The sequence below is a fragment of the Sesamum indicum genome, linkage group LG2 (genome assembly GCF_026168435.1).
Source record: "Sesamum indicum cultivar Baizhima isolate 11 linkage group LG2, ASM2616843v1, whole genome shotgun sequence".
Taxonomy (NCBI): Eukaryota; Viridiplantae; Streptophyta; class Magnoliopsida; order Lamiales; family Pedaliaceae; genus Sesamum; species Sesamum indicum.
In genome coordinates this window covers 12083900-12100720 of record NC_142658.1, presented here as the reverse complement: position 1 = coordinate 12100720, position 16821 = coordinate 12083900, and the positions used below count along the sequence as shown (strand labels likewise).

The window sequence follows — 16821 nt, the reverse complement described above, 5'->3', positions numbered from 1 at the left end:
GTCAATTAGAGATAAGAATAATTTTTTTTCTAATTTTCTTGTTAATATCAACAAATTCGAAGAATTTTAACTAATAGAGGAACTTATTTATTATACTTAACAAACTTTAGGTATGCTAGTGTAATTTTTTCAAATCATAAAAAATTTAAATATAATTACACTAAACATCATGAAGACGAGACTGTAATTATCCCTTTAATTAACAGGTTACAACTCACCTACACGTCCCAGTAAACACACAGGAGCCAATCCACGGCAGCGAAAACCCTGAGCGGACGCCACGTGCATGAAACCAATGATACAACCCCATCTTCCCAGCCCAAGTTTTCTAGAGACGCACAGATTACCATGAACGTAATTTTTTGACATCAAAATTCAAAACCTCAAACCACCTCACCACCTCCTCTTACTACTACGTATGATTCGGGTTGAAGAAAGCTCTTTATAGCTAGCAGCAGAACATTAACAGCCCGCCGAGTACGTGGCCTAAACCTGCTGCTTCCTTTCCATGACCCTAACCAACTACTCTCCCCCACCAAAACACACACCACACCGCCATCACTCTCTCTCTCTCTTTCTCCCGTCACCTTTCTGCACATCGGCCTGACAGCGCCAAAAACCATCCCCTCATCATCACCACCTCCCTCTACATCTCATCCATCTCTCTTATCTTTGCTTTTCAGTCCGATTGTGTATTTCAGTAGTTGTTATACACAGTTCTTGCTTCTGTCTGTTGTATGTTTGTTTGTAATCCGCAGCAGGGTTGAATTTGTGGGCCTGTTTTAGAGGAATAAATCATGGGGAGGGTGAAACTCCAGATCAAGAAGATTGAGAATACAACAAACAGGCAGGTCACTTTCTCCAAGAGGAGAAATGGACTAATCAAGAAAGCCTATGAGCTTTCTGTACTTTGTGATGTTGATGTTGCTCTCATCATGTTTTCCCCTTCAGGCAGAGTTAGCATCTTCTCAGGAAACAGAAGGTTGGTTTTCATTCAAGAAAATTCAAAAATTGAATTATTACTTGATTTCTCTCTCTCTTTTGTTAAATTATTAGGGGAAAAAATAAATTTCTTTTTGCTTGTTTGTTTTGTTGAAGTATCGAAGAGATTATGGCAAGATACGTGAATCTTCCAGAGCATGAACGAGGAAGGTATATATGTATATAATTAAAGAATTTAAGTTTGGATTATAGTAATTGTTGGAGAAATAATTGCTATATTTAATTAAGTTGACAATTTGATTTTATTGTTTTTGTTTTTTATTTTTGAATTTTGTGTTCTTTGTCATGTCTCCATCCATGCAACTACAAAGGCTACAAAACCAAGAGGTAACATGTTCATATGATACTTAGCAGATTTGTCTTGTGCTGGAGTGAATTATGGTTAATTAATGAAGATTTAGTGCATTTATTTGTGTTGCAGTATCTACAAAGGGCTCTTGGGAAGTTGAAATCTGAGGCAGACAGAAATTATCAGGCGGCTACCAGGTAGAGAACCATCCCTCAATTTCATACTTTTTCCTAAGGCAAAAATGCAAATATTGAAAAAAATTAGCAATTTAATGCTTTGTGTTATAAGAAATTGGGAAAGATATCCATAAGTGCATTACATGCGCACTTCAAGACTGGGATGATTTTTAATTAATAAAAATATTATATATTATTTATATATTATTACGTATATTATTTATAAAAATAATATATATATATACATATAACCACCTTCTCCATCTTACCCGACCGCCGGCAGCCGCCGCCCACCACCCCCAGCTCTCTCGCCCGGCCCACCCAGCCCCCAAATCTGCCCCCGTCCCAGCCCCGCCGCCCAGATCTGCCCCCCTCCACAGCCCCGCCGTCCCTTCCCCTTCCTCCGCAGCCCGCAGTCACCGCTCCTCTCCTCCCCGCCGTCACCATCTTCTTCTCTCTCTCTCTCTCTCTCTCTCTCTCTCTCTCTTTCTCTTTCTATATATACATATATTAGATATATTTAAATATATATATATATTTCTAGAAATATTTAAATATATATTCAATTTTAATTATATATTTTAATTATTTTTAGTTATAAATTGTTGATTCGAATGAGATGAAATGTAGTTCATTGATTTATTAGTTAAATTTGGATTTTAAATTGAAATCAAGATCCAACCATCTTTAACTACGTATATAAGTATCATTTTAAATCTTGAATTAAAAAACGGTCATGTAATTCGCGAAACGCATGAGGAGGTATTTTACTTTATTTTTTATAACACATAAAGTAATTACTATTTTATTTTTCATAGGAAAGAAGGTAAATTGCATTTAACCGTATTTGTAATTTTGGACTTGTACTAGGTAATATTTTGAATCTTTTTCAGTGTTTGCTTCACCTACTTTTTGTTTTCTTATTGCAATGGTATGCAGCAGTCCCGGCATGAACGATTCTCAAGTCGAGGTGCGTTTCTTTGCCTGAACGTGTCGCATTGTTTTTTGCACGATTATCGTATAGAAATGATCCGAAACGGTGTCCAAATGTAGGAGATTCAGCAAGAAATGCTCAAGTGCAAGTGCCAGCTTGAGGATATGGAGAAAAAACTAAGGTACATATACATATATGTGTGTGTGATTTGATTAGCATATATCTAGTTCATTAATTGGAATTCCTGTTTGTTGCAACTCACAAAATTACTAAGTTATGTGAATGAACATGGGGAGAAAATGAATTTTCATGTAGGATATATGAAGTCGATCCGTCTGAAATCATTTCGTTGTGTGAGGCTGAATATAGGGAGCAAGTTCTTGAAGAGAACCTGAAGCAGGTCAGGGTGCGCAAGGCAAGTTTCATCCCGTCAAATTGTTGTCTACGGTATTGTTTATAGCGAGATATCTATCAACTTGTGTCGCGCTAACGAGTGATGTTTTATCCACAGCATGTTCTTCAGGACCAGTACAATTCCCCTGCTGCACAAACGTCACAGGTTGCTTAGATTTTGAAAATGGATTTATTCGTATATCGTTTGGTATCGATAAATTGAATAAACCTCATAATTGGGACTAGAATTATATGAAGTTTGAGTAAATGTTTCGACAATTTTGAGTTCAATGATGAGCTAAAATTTCATCTTTTTTCGCATTTCAGGTGATGAATTTGGGTTCGGAGGCTACGGATATAAATGTCTTGGCCGCCCGAAATCCAGATAATGTATTGGACTGGCTGCCGCAAAGGGATCCGCAAGTCCAAATCCTCAATTTCTTGGACTCGAATGGACTGCTTCCACTTAGGTTTTCTTTCACATCTACAGTTTAGTGTACTTAGGAAAACAAATGGTACAAAACTATGTAACGAAGGATTTTGATTGTTGGTTTGTAGGGATCAGCCCCAACGTATTGATGGCATTCTACAACAGTCCCTGACGCTTGTTCATGCACCTAGCGTGCACGTGCACAATCATTTGAGTCCGAGCAGGAGCATGGAAGACGATGCGCAGCGACCTGAGTTTGGGCAGGTGATCGATGTCAATCTTTCGCCGTGGGCCGAATTGTATCCAGCAGGTTTGTCACCTGATTCTCTATATTTGATCATTTGTAGTATGGGCTACTGGTGAATGCTGACACTTGTGTAAAAAGTTATGAATGATTGTGGCATATACTATATTTTTTTTCTACAAAGTGAGATGTGTCATGTGTGATTTTGGCTTACTATTTGATTTTGACAGGAAATGATCCTTTCCCGACGGCGCAGCCCAGAGAACGAGCGCTTCTTGAACAGTTTCTATCTCAGCTCACACCTGTCAATCAAGACCATATTTGAGATTTCAACATTAATATTTAAGTGTACCCAAATAAGATCTTTTAATGACTCTTTGGATATATTGCAATAATGAGGTCTTTCAAGTTTTTCAACTTGTTTTTCTCCTTTGCTCAATGTGATATAGTGATTAGAATTGTATTTTTTTTTGTTTTATTTAATATAACAAGTTAGGATTAAAATGGAACTTCTTGAACAAAATAGGGATAATGTAAAATATATATGCGGTCTGTTTTAAAAGTTATTTTAAAAAAAATAAACGAGTCAATGACGGGATAATCTTGAAAGACCTTTAACTAAGATGAGATATAGGGATCAAAGAAAAGATTGGGGTTAGCACGAAAATGTTAGAATTACGAACTAGTCAAAAAATAGTTAAAAGTCGGATTGTTAAAAGGTGCAGAGATGGGGATAACTCAAGAGTCAATGATTTTGAAAAATTTGTAATAGAAATTCAATTATGTGAAAATTATATGTTTTTATGTTGTCAGAAATTTTATTTCTTAACATAATCTTTTTATCTACTTAGGAAAGTTTGTTTCATATTTGTAATGGTGGTGGGGCAAAGAAACCAAGAAAAATTCCACATCTTTTGGAGAACGAGGCAGAATGGGTTCGGGATGGTCAAAGTATGGTAAAGAGAACGGATCAATTTGAAATTAAACGTTTCCTACATTGGTCTAAAGGGTATTTGGATAAGCTTTTTGTGAACAAAGCGAGTCCGAGGTCGCATCGCTACTTTACTAGTCACGAACGACCTCGATTTTGTAGGTTGCCGGCGACCTCAATACCTCAGTTTTGTCTTTTTTGTACAGTTTCGCTCTTTTATCTTTTCTTTTATATTTTTTGTTTCTGTTTTCGAGTATCTGTAGATTTGGTTAGTCAGCAGTCGGTTAGCTAGATTCCTTCTTGTTGTATTTATATTAGCCTCTCATTGTATTTTCATGATAAATGATTATTAATCTTTCACCATACTGATTTGAGAATGGAGATGTTGTTTTCTCTCTCGAACTTGAGAGTTCTACATGGTATCAGAGCTTTCTATTGAAGGAATCTGTATACGGTGTAACAGTTGACCATATTTTTTTTATTAATAAATTTTGTATAATTATTGTTAATTATAGTTAATTAATTATTAAAATTAATAATTCTAAAAGGTAATAAAAATACAATTATTATTTATTATAATTAGTAAATTATTAATTGTTCATTAAATATTATAGAATAAATTAAAAGTTATTATTAATTACAATTTATAACTTTAAAATTATTATATAAGTATATAATATAATTAATTAAATAAAAAAGAAAAATATGGAGTCGCGGACGTGGTCCGCAACTTATAGTCCAAGCGAAAAATTAAAAAAAAAATTGGTGGAGTCGTTGACCGTTATTAATATTACATTAATTATTTAAATATATTAAAATAATTTTCTTTTTTTTATAATATAAAATAATAAGCCCAACAAACCCTTTATTTGTAGCGAGATAATTTAAAAAATAAAAAAATAACATACCAAAAAAACTACAAAATACCAAAAAGGTATAAATGCTTCATCAAAGTTTTTTGAAAGTAGTAGAATTTGGGATGTCAAATATTCTTTTCTGCAGTGCTGCTATTAACCTTTAATAATGTTATACATTAATATTTAACTGGATTTTAATGAAAAAATATAATATTTAGGAAAATTAAGGTGCCTTATTTTTTTTTAAAAAAATCTATCAAGATTAAAAAATAACCTTAATTTACAAGGGAAATAGACTTGCTGCCTTTTCTCCTTCCTTTCTTCTACACTGATCAGTTGAGTGGTAGCTACGGGTTTTGAGGTAGCCAAGATTCAACGCACCAGAAACTAACAAACAAGAAGATTATTTTAATAACAATAAAATAAAAGGATAATTACACTTCTCTCTTTTGAAATTTAGTCTAATTACATCTAAATTTTATGTTGTTGAAAAATTATATTTGGCACTCCTAAAATTTACTTTTACCTAACAAAGAAGTCCCTTTATTAGTCAAAATTCACTGAATTTGTTGATATTGATAAAAAAACTAAATGAAAGTTGATACTTACCCTTAATTGACTTATTATTAACTTATTGTTCACTTATTGCAGGTCAAACAAACTTTTTTCGACTAAACTCTTGTTATAACAGTGAAAATATACTTCCTCATATTCATTAATGCATGAAAATGTATGAGGTAATTTGGTTATAATAATATTTATGTGACATACAATAAATCAGTAATAAGTCAATAGAGAGTAAATAAGATTTTTTTTCGAAATTTTTGTTAATATCAGTAAATTCAATAAATTTTGACTAATTGAGAGGTTTATTTATTAAATGGAAGCAAACCTCAGAGATGTTGGATGTCATTTTTTCAAACCACAAAAAATTACACCAAACCCACTGGAGGGGAGTATAATTATCCCAAACAAAATGCATAAAAACCCTATGTGTGTTAAAAAGTTAGCTAAAAACCCCTTTATGTTTTAATAATAAGCTAAAAACTCCCTTGTGTTTTGTAAAACTCAGCAACAAACACTCATTCCGTTAGTATTTAACAGAAGGTGCATTACACGCGCTCTTTGTGTATGTGGGATTATTTTTTAATTGTTTTGGACCTTTTTATTAGGTATTTTTAACTAAAATGCCATTTTTTATTTTTATTTTTGTATTTTTTTATAATTTATATTAAAATATTAAATTATATTTAATTTATTTAATATTAAATATTAAATTATATTATATTTTAATTTCAAACAATTTTATAATTGTTAATTCTTAAATCTAAAATTATTTTTAATTAATTAAAATATATATTTAATTACAATAATTATTATTATTATAATTATTCTTAATTAGCTAAAAATACTTAATTATTGTAATTATTTAAAATACTCTTAATTAATTGAAGTATATTTTAATTAATATAATTAAAATTAATTAAAAACTTAAAAAAATCGGCCAATTTCGTCGAGGCTCCGATGGCCACTTCTGATTGGAGAGGCATGTTCACCCTGGTGAGGTGAGGCCAACAGTGGTCCTCCGCCTGCAAACGATCGTCAGACAATCGAGGAACGGCAACGCAATTGGCGGCAGCTTGTGTTGAGGCTTGAGGTTTTGAGATCTATGCATAGAACTGATGAAAATTGGTGGGAGGGGGCTCATTCGATTCGCAAGGAGGAGGTGAAGCGATTGGTGGTGGGTCACTCTGGTGACGGCAAATCGACGACGATAAGCTTCGGCGCTCGTGGTGGTAGCCCAACGTCTATGATTGATGAAAACCCAAATTGTTTGAGGGAAAATGTTTGCCTCATCAAGGGGGGTCGAATGGTATGTGCGGCGGCCGGCGACTCGCGGTGACAGCGCCGGAATTTTAGAGAGAAGGTGGCCGCGAAATGTTGGGCGAAACAACGGATTTCAAGAGGGCCGTGGCGGGGCGTCCGGGGGAATTTCAAGACACGTGCACCATTGCTGGACCACTCGTGAGACAACAAGTCGAACAGTGGTGGTCTTGACGAAAGACGCGCCGATGTAGTTTTTCAACGACCGGCCAGTGGCAGCAGGGGTGGGTTGGGGTGGGGTGGGGTGGGGTGATTAGTTTCTTTTTATATATAATAATAATATATTTTTTTAATTTAAATTATTTATATATAATATAAGTGAAATAATTTGTTGAATCTAAATCTTTCATTTTTTTAAAATCTAAAGGTTGAGATTATTTATTAGATCTAACAATCAATATTTGATAAATGAAGATCCAACAGTTATTAAAATAAGAAATAATATATATTAAGTAAGGCTATAACGGTTATTTTCTAAAAAAAATTAATACTGTTAGTTAGATTTAACAAAGAGGGGGCGATTGAGCGACGTTTAATAAACACAAGGGGATTTTTAGCTTATTTTTTAAACAAAAATATTTTTAACCGATTTTTTAAAATCCAGAAAGTTTTATACATTTTGTCCGAATTATCCTAAAAGAAACTATCACTATAGTTAAAGCGTTTCGAAATGTTTAAATTTGCACGAAAAAAGTTAATTATGAGTCGGTATAATTTATTCCGAAAGAGGTGCCAGACTGTTTCCTTGAAGTGGAAGGCCAAGTAAAACTAACTTAATAATTGACTTAAATCTTGTTTCTTGATTCTTGCACCTCAAGCTCATGATCATGTTATTTGACATTGAACAATTCCTCCTCCGATACTTTAATAATGCAAACTAAGGTGCCTAAAGCTTGGAGGCCACGGCTGAAGCTATTAATTTAAGCCCGGGCCATTACGCTGCAGCATTTCAACATCCCAAACCCTCCAATCAAGCTCAAGAATGGCTCAGAAAACAGCAAAAAAGATCAGAAATCAGCCTTCAACTGGAGAGCAAACCACTTCTAATCCAAAGTTATGGCCAAATCTTCCTCGCCAGCTCATTGGCATGTTAGCAAGGGAACCAAATCTGATGCAAAACATCACGTCTTTTGGTGGTGTCATCAAGTCATGGAGATCAGCCTCTCGGCAATGCTACAGCAATGACGGCAAGGCTCGAGCTCGGTGGCCACAGCTTGTCGAAATCACTGGAAAGAAGTGCACCGAGCATCAGAAAAGTGGGCGTCAGCATTCCATAGAAATCTCATTCCATGAAGAGTACCCCTATAGCTACTATAAGAGAAGATCGTATAAGAAATGGTACCCTGGAATATATTTCAAGGGACATTCTCATGGAGAGCTAGTGGTTATGGGAGAAAATACAGCTGATTTATACTTATGGGAGCCTGCTAGAGGATGTTACCCTTACCTTCCGGCCTGGGACCGTAATCTTGCTTTCAAAATGTGCACCCTATCATCGCCTACAGATGATCGCAAGGGCTGCAACGTACTGGTGCTAACTGGCGCTTGTTCCCCGGCTTTTGCATTCTTTAGATGGGGTAAGCGTGAAATGTCGTGGACTATACAAAACTGCACAGTTAAGGAACCTTATGCTCCCAGCCAAAACATGCAGTTCATTAATGCCATTGGATTCCACGGGAAATTTTACGCGTTGAGCTTGCAGGGGAGTCTTGCAGTAATAGAGGATACTGATTCCTGTTTTAGAATCACAGCAATTGGGGGAAGCAGGGCAGTACCCTCTAAAGTGTCAAGGCAATTCAGGGAGTATTTGGTTGAATCATGTGGAGAAATATTGCTGGTTTTCCTTATATCCAGAAAATCGATTGATCATGTGGAGGACGTTGAGGTTTTCAGGCTTGATATTCCCAAGCTTTCGTGGGTGGAAGTGGAAAATCTTGGGGATAGAACATTATTTCTGGAGGATGAATGCTGTATGGGGGTCACTGCAAGCAAAGTGGGGTGCAAGAAGAACTGCATATACTTTTCTCATCACAGAGTTTATGATCAGTGGTGGGTTTTTAACATGGAAAGTGGGAACATTTCACCAGCTTTTGAAACTAATGCTAAAATTCAAGAATCTTTAATATGGAATGAGCCGATATTGGATCTGGAGTGATTGAGTTTATGTACTCTTATTGATGAACTGTATTTCCTGTCATTATTCGGAGTCAAAGAAAATATCCAGTAATACCATGGTTAATCCTTCTCGTTGTAAAGCAGATTTAACATCATTATGAAAGTGAAATAGTAAGTTGTCACAAAAAAAAAAAAAAAAATCGAAGCAAATTGTAAAAATGAATATAATTCGAATGACAAAACGTAATTACCCTAAAAAAATTGAGAGATTTTTTCAATATATGAGATCAAGAGCATTTTGGCATTAAAACTAAAACTATAACAAAATCTTGAACAAAAAAGTAAGTCGGGTATCTATGCACCCAACTATTGAGTATCCAATTAAAAGTTGTGTACCTATAGACTTCGAATCGAGATCGAATTAAGTAGTTATTTTAATTACTCAAAATTTTGGGTACTCGATTGGAACTATCCAAACCCAAAATACCCGACCTATGCCAACCCCCCTGGATACGAGTACGTCTGCCAAAGATTCAATTTTTAGTAGAGCTACTTAACATCATGTCGAAAGCCAAAAAAGTTAAAGGGAATGAAATTGCATCGTGGTATCTACTTTTCACGCTCTTGACTACTGGTAGTGGATTGATATATTATTTTTGGAAAAAATACAACTAACCCCCTTGTGATATTGCAATGAGCAAATTAGTCCCTTATGAAAAAATAAATAGAGATTTATCTTCCTGTAATTTTTTAAAATACAATAATTTACCCCCTATAATTTTTAAAATGAAGCAATTTACCTACTTATATAAAAAGGTAATGTGCACGTTGATGAAGCATTAGGAATCATGAAGTGTACCACTTGCTCTTTTCATTAGATCAAGATTAGTGGAGAGGTTATTGTAATCAGGAATTAATATTGCCGTTTCAAATTAAAATAACTATTACAAACTTTTTGGTTACTCATAAATAGTTTTTCAAATTAATGAATAATACAAAGGAATAGGAATGTGAGCATAATATTTTGTGCGGTGCTACTATTAAATTGTAATAAGGAAATATGCAATTTCATTTCTATAATTTAGGAATGACATCAATAAAGTTTAGTTCAATACCAAATCTTTGAAGATTCGCGATCCAATCTGCTTGACCAATCGCAACCCCGTTGTTATAGAATCTGCAGAGCAGCTGTTATAGGAGCTGGCCACTCTGACCAAACTGCCCAGAAATCAATTCCCAGTGGACGAGCAATCGGATTACCTATTCAAGAATTCGGAGGAGAAAAATCGAGTGATGAAACAAAGGAGCAACTCTTGTGGTCCAAGAATTCAGACAAAGCAAATCAAAAGAAGATGGCAGCAGAAACACAAAATATGATGGCACTGGAAGAAATTGTTACAATGTAAAGGAGTCGTACTCCTCCTTTTATGATTTTATTGCAGTAATGATGTAGCGATGACTGTTAATTAAATTTCAATGAAGAAGAGATGGGGACCCCGAAAAGCTTCCCCCACCTTCGGATGTTTAAAAAAAAGAAAAAAAAGTTTAGTTCAATTTGCGATGTTGAGGCCCATGATCTTAGAAGTAATGGGTTCAAATACCTGTTTTATGTGTGGGATGTTGTGTCTTTTGAATAGTAGGTGTTGATATTATTGCTTAGAGTACGATTGTTGTAATAGTCTTTGTTAGATATTGATATCCGGTAGGAATAATTGTAATCAATTTATTCCAATTAATAATAGTTCATTGCTCTTATTTCAAAAATTTAGAGAATGACATTTTTGGTTTTGCACGAATTAATTTTTGCAATTTCGTTTCGTAACTTTTAGAAATTTGCAATATGAGGACTTCTTAGACCAATTTAACTGAAAATTTGTATGTAACTTGCATATGATCCAATTAAATCGGAGATCCCAATGAAGTTGACTGAATTTTGTCCTAAATTGTAATTTTCTTTTAATTACAAAACCAAGTCACAAAATTAGATTTCAGCAGGACCAAACTGCCACCCCTTTTTCCTGCACTTTACTCCTAGAAAGGAAAATCAATTTTCGTCCTGTAGCAATAGGGGTGTCAAATTTGATTCTATTAAAATCAATTTTTTGTAATTTTGGTCATGTAATTAAAAAAAAATAGCAATTTTGGACAACTCGTGCCAATTTTCCTAGAAAATCACATAATTTGCATATGACGCACTCAAATTGAGGATGCCGGATAAAATGGCCAAAGTTGTTCTAAAACTGCAATTTTTTTAAATTGTAGAATCAAATTGTAAAATTTGATTTTAATAGGACCAAAATTACAATCCTCTATAATTAATTATGAATAAATTGCATTTCCCACTCTTAATGTTATAATAATTACATTTTAACTGGATTTGGATTTTGGTGATAAATACCAACTATTAAAATATTTACTATGAATGTTATAATAATAAAATGTGCAATTTAAAATTTTGAAATCAAATCAACCCAAGTACTCTCTCAATTTTGATTCAATTTAGTTATATATTTATTTGTACAATTTAAATATAAATATAATATAATATATATTTATATAATATAATATATTATATATAGTTAATAAAATTAAGATATATATAAAAAAATTCGATTTCTTTTTTAATGAAACTGAATTTTCTGGTTCGATTGGGTTTATGACGGTTTAACCAAATTGTGAACACCCCTACGTATGAAAGTAATTTGCTCATAAAGAGATTTATTTGACTTGTAATAAATCAGTAATACGTCAACTAGCGGTAAGTATAGTTTTTTTTTTTTATTAATATAAGCAAATTCGATGATTTTTTATTAACGAAAAAATTATTTATTAAATAAAAATAAATTTAAAGAATGCTAAATATAATTTTTTAAATTAATAAAAAAATTATATCTTATTATATCAAATTTTAGTGAGTAAAAGTGTAATTATCCCTACTAAAAATTCCAGTAGCAACTTTAGTGCCAAAATAAATCCCAATTCAAACCCGAATGCAAACCGCGAAATTCATCACAAAATCCCAAATCCTCGGATTTCGAAACTTTTTAGACGCAGCCCGGGTCTCGAAAAACAAAATGGTGGGCGCACTCTCAAAAATGAAAAACCCGCATCCTAAAGCTAAACGAAATCAAATCTAAAACCCTTTTCAGTTTGGGTCCAAGAATTTAGAGCAAACATCGCCCGCTCACTCGAATTTTTTCAAACACTCGGTGGCAATGGCGGTTCTTATTAGCTATCCCCTATCTTCTAGCTTATATACTCCAACCCTTTTGCCCAAGCAACTCACACTCACAGTCAGAACAATTCGATCAATCTCTTTCTTTTCCTCTGTGTAGTTTTCTTGGAGTCCATTTCTGGTACTCTACAATGGCTGCCCAAGAAAACTGCACGAGAGTCACCCGCCTGGCGGCGAAGAAGAGAGCTGCGGAGGAGGCAATGCAGCAGCTGCAACCGCAGCAGAACAAGAAGAAGAGAGTGGTGTTGGGGGACATTCAGAATGTTTTGCCTTCAGGAGACGTGGGTTTGGGTAAAAATCAGAAGCTTGGTGTTGAGAATGAGAAGCAGAAACTTAAGTCCAAGAGGAATGTGAGAAAAGGGAAAGTGATTGTGAAGGAAACGGAGAATACGAAGGAGGAAAAGGATTCTGGTATTGATCTGGGTATGAAATCTGATGACCCACAGATGTGTGGAGCCTATGTTTCTGATATATATGAATATCTTCATAATATGGAGGTGAGTTTAATTGGAGTAGCCTTATGGTTGGAACTTATATGTGGTGTAAGATTTGAATGCATCTGGGTTTTTGTTTTGATTGGGAGATTGGATTTGGATTTATGATCGACTAAATGTTGGCTTTGGTTGGATGTTGAAAAGTTGTTTGGCCTAATTTTTTCCTAGTTCATTGGTTTTTCTAACCCTTTGGATTCAACTGGTGATTCGATTTAGAATGCTTTGAATACTCACATTAGTGTCAAAGAATCCAAACGTGATGATAGATAAGTTAGTAGTTGATTATATGCTTGATGAATTTTGATGTAGGATGTTGAGTTAGTACTTTTCTTTTGTAGTAACATACAAATTGAAACGGATAATCTTGCTGTTGCTTTAGCACTGGTTTATTGATTAATGATGCTAGTTTCGATCATACACTGGATGCAAATTTTATTTTGGGGTCATAATTGATCTGAGTTTTTGGGTCCAGATCGAGGCTAAGAGAAGGCCATTGCCAGATTACTTGGAGAAAGTTCAGAAAGATGTGACCGCGAACATGAGAGGAATTTTAATAGATTGGCTAGTTGAGGTTGCAGAGGAGTACAAGCTTCTTTCAGATACATTGTATTTAACAGTTTCCTACATCGACAGATTCTTATCCGTGAATGCTATCAATAGACAAAGACTTCAGCTTCTTGGTGTTTCCTCAATGCTCATTGCCTCGTAAGGGCCATGCAGTTGATATCAGATCTCCTCATTGAGTAAAGATTTTCTGCTCTGTTTGCTCAATTATACTTCTGTTGGTTGTCATTTACAGGAAATATGAGGAGATCAGTCCTCCACATGTGGAAGACTTCTGTTACATCACAGATAACACATACACTACGGAAGATGTGGTAAAGATGGAGGCTGATGTGCTCAAATCCCTTAAGTTTGAAATGGGCAATCCTACGATGAAGACGTTTCTCAGGTAAATTCCAATTCAATGGATATGCTGTTCTCAGTTGTTATGTAATCAATTCATTTGGCTAAAATGGGTTGCTCGCTTCTTGTTGGGATTGCAGAAAGTTCACCCAGATTGCTCAAGAAGATTATGAGGTGGGCTTATGTTTACCGAACAATTCTCTGTTGTTCCATTCAAATTAAATATAAGTGGTTCTGATGTGTATATTGACTTCGACAGAGTTCCAGTGAGCAGTTGGAGTTCTTGGGTGGCTATCTAGCAGAGTTAAGTTTGCTGGATTATGGATGTGTGAAATTCTTGCCTTCTTTGGTAGCCGCATCAGTCATATTCCTGTCAAGATTTACGCTCCAACCTCAGTTACATCCTTGGGTATAGATTTGATACACCAAAGAATGCTTTGAAAAATAAAATTGATCAGTTTCATTTCTTTTGCTAAAATGAATGTTTCACTTTCTACAGAATTCAGCTTTACAACGTCATTCAGGATACGAAGCTGCTGATCTGAAAGAATGCGTGTGTATCCTTCATGACTTGCAAATGAGTCGAAGAGGAAGTGCTTTGGTTGCTGTGAGGGAGAAATACAAGCAACAAAAGGTCTATATTTACCTTTCATCCATTTTTCACTCTGTGCCAATTTTAGTTGTCTGATTACCGGTGTACTAATATTGCAATGGTTCCTTCGGCAACAGTTCAAATGCGTCTCAACACTTTCAACACCTTCAGAAGTACCAGAGTCCTTTTTTGAAGACATCAAATCACTGATTAGGCCAAGTACTTGAAGCCTTCAAATTGCAGGAAATGTATATAAAACTTCGCCTTAGATATCTGCCACTGCTGACACTGTCAATGAAATGCGGGCTTGTGTAGCTTTCCTGCTGGATCGATCTTCGTAAGAGCTCCGTTTTTGAGCAGTTTTGCATCCATTTGAAACAAGTGATTATATTAGTAGAACGATAGACATTACTAACATCGGCAACTACAGGTTTTCTGGAGATTTCCTCTGTAGTCCATAGTACTAGAAAGTTTTCATATATTGCTCAAGTCGTCGATTTCTGTTGACCTAATGCAAAAGGTCTCACTAAATTTTGTTTTCTTGATACATTATTCCTATATTGGTTCCTGGTATGAGTCTTGTGCTTCTATGTATATGCCGAATTGTTTGCATTTGTTCTTTAACAGCCTTGAACGCTTAATTCATAACTTTTGTACCCTATGGTGCATAGGAATGCGGGTGACATAAACACGATACTATATAGATATGATGATAGAAAATATAAAAAAATTAGGATATGATACAATCATATATAATATATTTTTTTTTATCACATATATTCTCTATCTCTAATAAAATAAAAGTATGCAATATAAAAAATATCAAAACAAAATATAAAATAAAGCATGTTTTACGTTTAAATTTTTGACTATATGTGGCTTTAAAAATATATATAATTAATTTATTTTAAAAAGTACGTAATGAAAAACTTTTAATAATTCAAATTTATTAGATCATCATCACCATCTCTTGAATTTTTAGTAATTTCATCATGAAACTTTAATCTTAGTGGGGTGAATTAATTCCTTTTTTTTTTATATTAAACCCAAAACGTTTTTTTAAGAAAAATAAAACAACTCAAAACTTTTTAAAATTATAAAAAAAATCCCTAAATGCGTCCAAACATGTGTCGGACTTGACAACAGACGTGGTAGATGCCGTGTTCTATTTTTATTTTTATTTTATTTTATATTCTCGGACATACAAATATTGTATTCAAAGTATGTCCGAATCGTGTCCATATTTAACACGTATTTAATACTACATCAAATAATTTTTTAAAATGTTGGTATATTATATTGTATGATGTATTGTAACAATAATTGTTGGGTGTGATCAAATTCACTTGTAATTGTGAAGGTCTTTGTCCCAACCATAAATTGATTGAGGTCCCAAGATTCTTAACCAGGCACAAGTCTTAAGTTGGAGTTTACTTGATAATGTTCAGTATCATTACCTATATATTGTATGATGTAATTCAACATTTTTATCAAAAAAAAAAAATGGGAGCAGCCCAGTGATTGTCAAATATTTTTATTTTGCTTTTGAATTGAAAAATTTAAAATTGTGGGTTTCAAATCTCTGATAATAATTTTTTTGAATTTGTTTGAGTAATTCTAAATTTAAATTATTTCAAAATTTTTAATTCTAATTTTGAACTATATCTTTCTTGAATATTGATTGATTTCAAATATTTTTCAAATGGAGAGTTATTTGAAATTATTTTTTCAATTCCTACCCTCAAATCCAAATGTATTGTAAGTTAATTGGATTGATGAATTTAAATTTGAGGAAAGGAATTGGAGAAATAATTTCAAATGGTCTCATTAAAAAATAATTTGAAATCCATCAATATTCAACAATACACTGTCTAATAAGGATTTGAAATATTTTAAATTTAGGATTATCCAAATAAATTTAAATGATTTGTTATTAAAGATTTGAAATCCATAATTTAAAGTCCTGCAATCAAAATACAATCTTAAATTTTAGAATTATTCAAATAAATTCAAAGGTTTGTTATTAAAAATTTCAAATTCATAAATTCAAATCCTTTAATTCAAATACAAGCTTATTTAATTTCATAATATACAATGATGTTTATTTATTAAAGCCAACGGACCACCTAAACATATTCAATAAGGCCTCGTTTACTTGGCTCTATTAGGTTGTATAAATAAAATAAGGGGTGAATAACAATTTATCCGCCTGTGATATTGAAAATGAGCACATTACCCCTTATTGCCAAGTTGAGTTATCAGCCATTTAGTAGCCTCGCAAAAAGACTGAAATGCCCCTCATTTTGAATAGAGAATTACAATAATAACCATAAACAACA

General features: G+C 33.7%; 3 protein-coding genes across 4 annotated transcripts; all 3 read left to right on the top strand.

Annotated features, from left to right (window-relative positions):
• The first annotated feature begins 359 nt into the window (after positions 1-359).
• On the top strand, positions 360-3885 carry LOC105155570 (agamous-like MADS-box protein AGL104). 2 transcript variants are annotated; one of them, XM_011071460.3, is made up of 11 exons: positions 360-982; positions 1099-1152; positions 1314-1329; positions 1424-1488; positions 2410-2437; positions 2521-2582; positions 2717-2816; positions 2913-2960; positions 3122-3264; positions 3353-3534; positions 3699-3885. In XM_011071460.3, exons 1-11 carry the CDS (start codon positions 798-800, stop codon positions 3791-3793), a joined length of 978 nt encoding a protein of 325 aa, XP_011069762.1. In that variant the 5' UTR covers positions 360-797; the 3' UTR covers positions 3794-3885. The 2 variants fall into 2 exon arrangements, with proteins under 2 accessions (XP_011069762.1, XP_011069761.1); XM_011071459.3 differs by having other exon boundaries at positions 2407-2437.
• A 4211-nt stretch (positions 3886-8096) lies between these two features.
• Positions 8097-9379, top strand: LOC105155856 (putative F-box protein At3g25750). The gene has a single exon (XM_011071840.3). It carries the CDS (start codon positions 8123-8125, stop codon positions 9293-9295), a length of 1173 nt encoding a protein of 390 aa, XP_011070142.2. The 5' UTR covers positions 8097-8122; the 3' UTR covers positions 9296-9379.
• Positions 9380-12320: 2941 nt separating this feature from the next.
• Positions 12321-15076, top strand: LOC105155568 (putative cyclin-A3-1). The gene is made up of 7 exons (XM_011071458.3): positions 12321-12987; positions 13457-13689; positions 13784-13936; positions 14031-14064; positions 14150-14299; positions 14390-14524; positions 14620-15076. The coding sequence occupies exons 1-7, from the start codon at positions 12622-12624 to the stop codon at positions 14707-14709; spliced, it is 1161 nt and encodes a 386-aa protein (XP_011069760.2). The 5' UTR covers positions 12321-12621; the 3' UTR covers positions 14710-15076.
• Positions 15077-16821: the final 1745 nt, after the last annotated feature.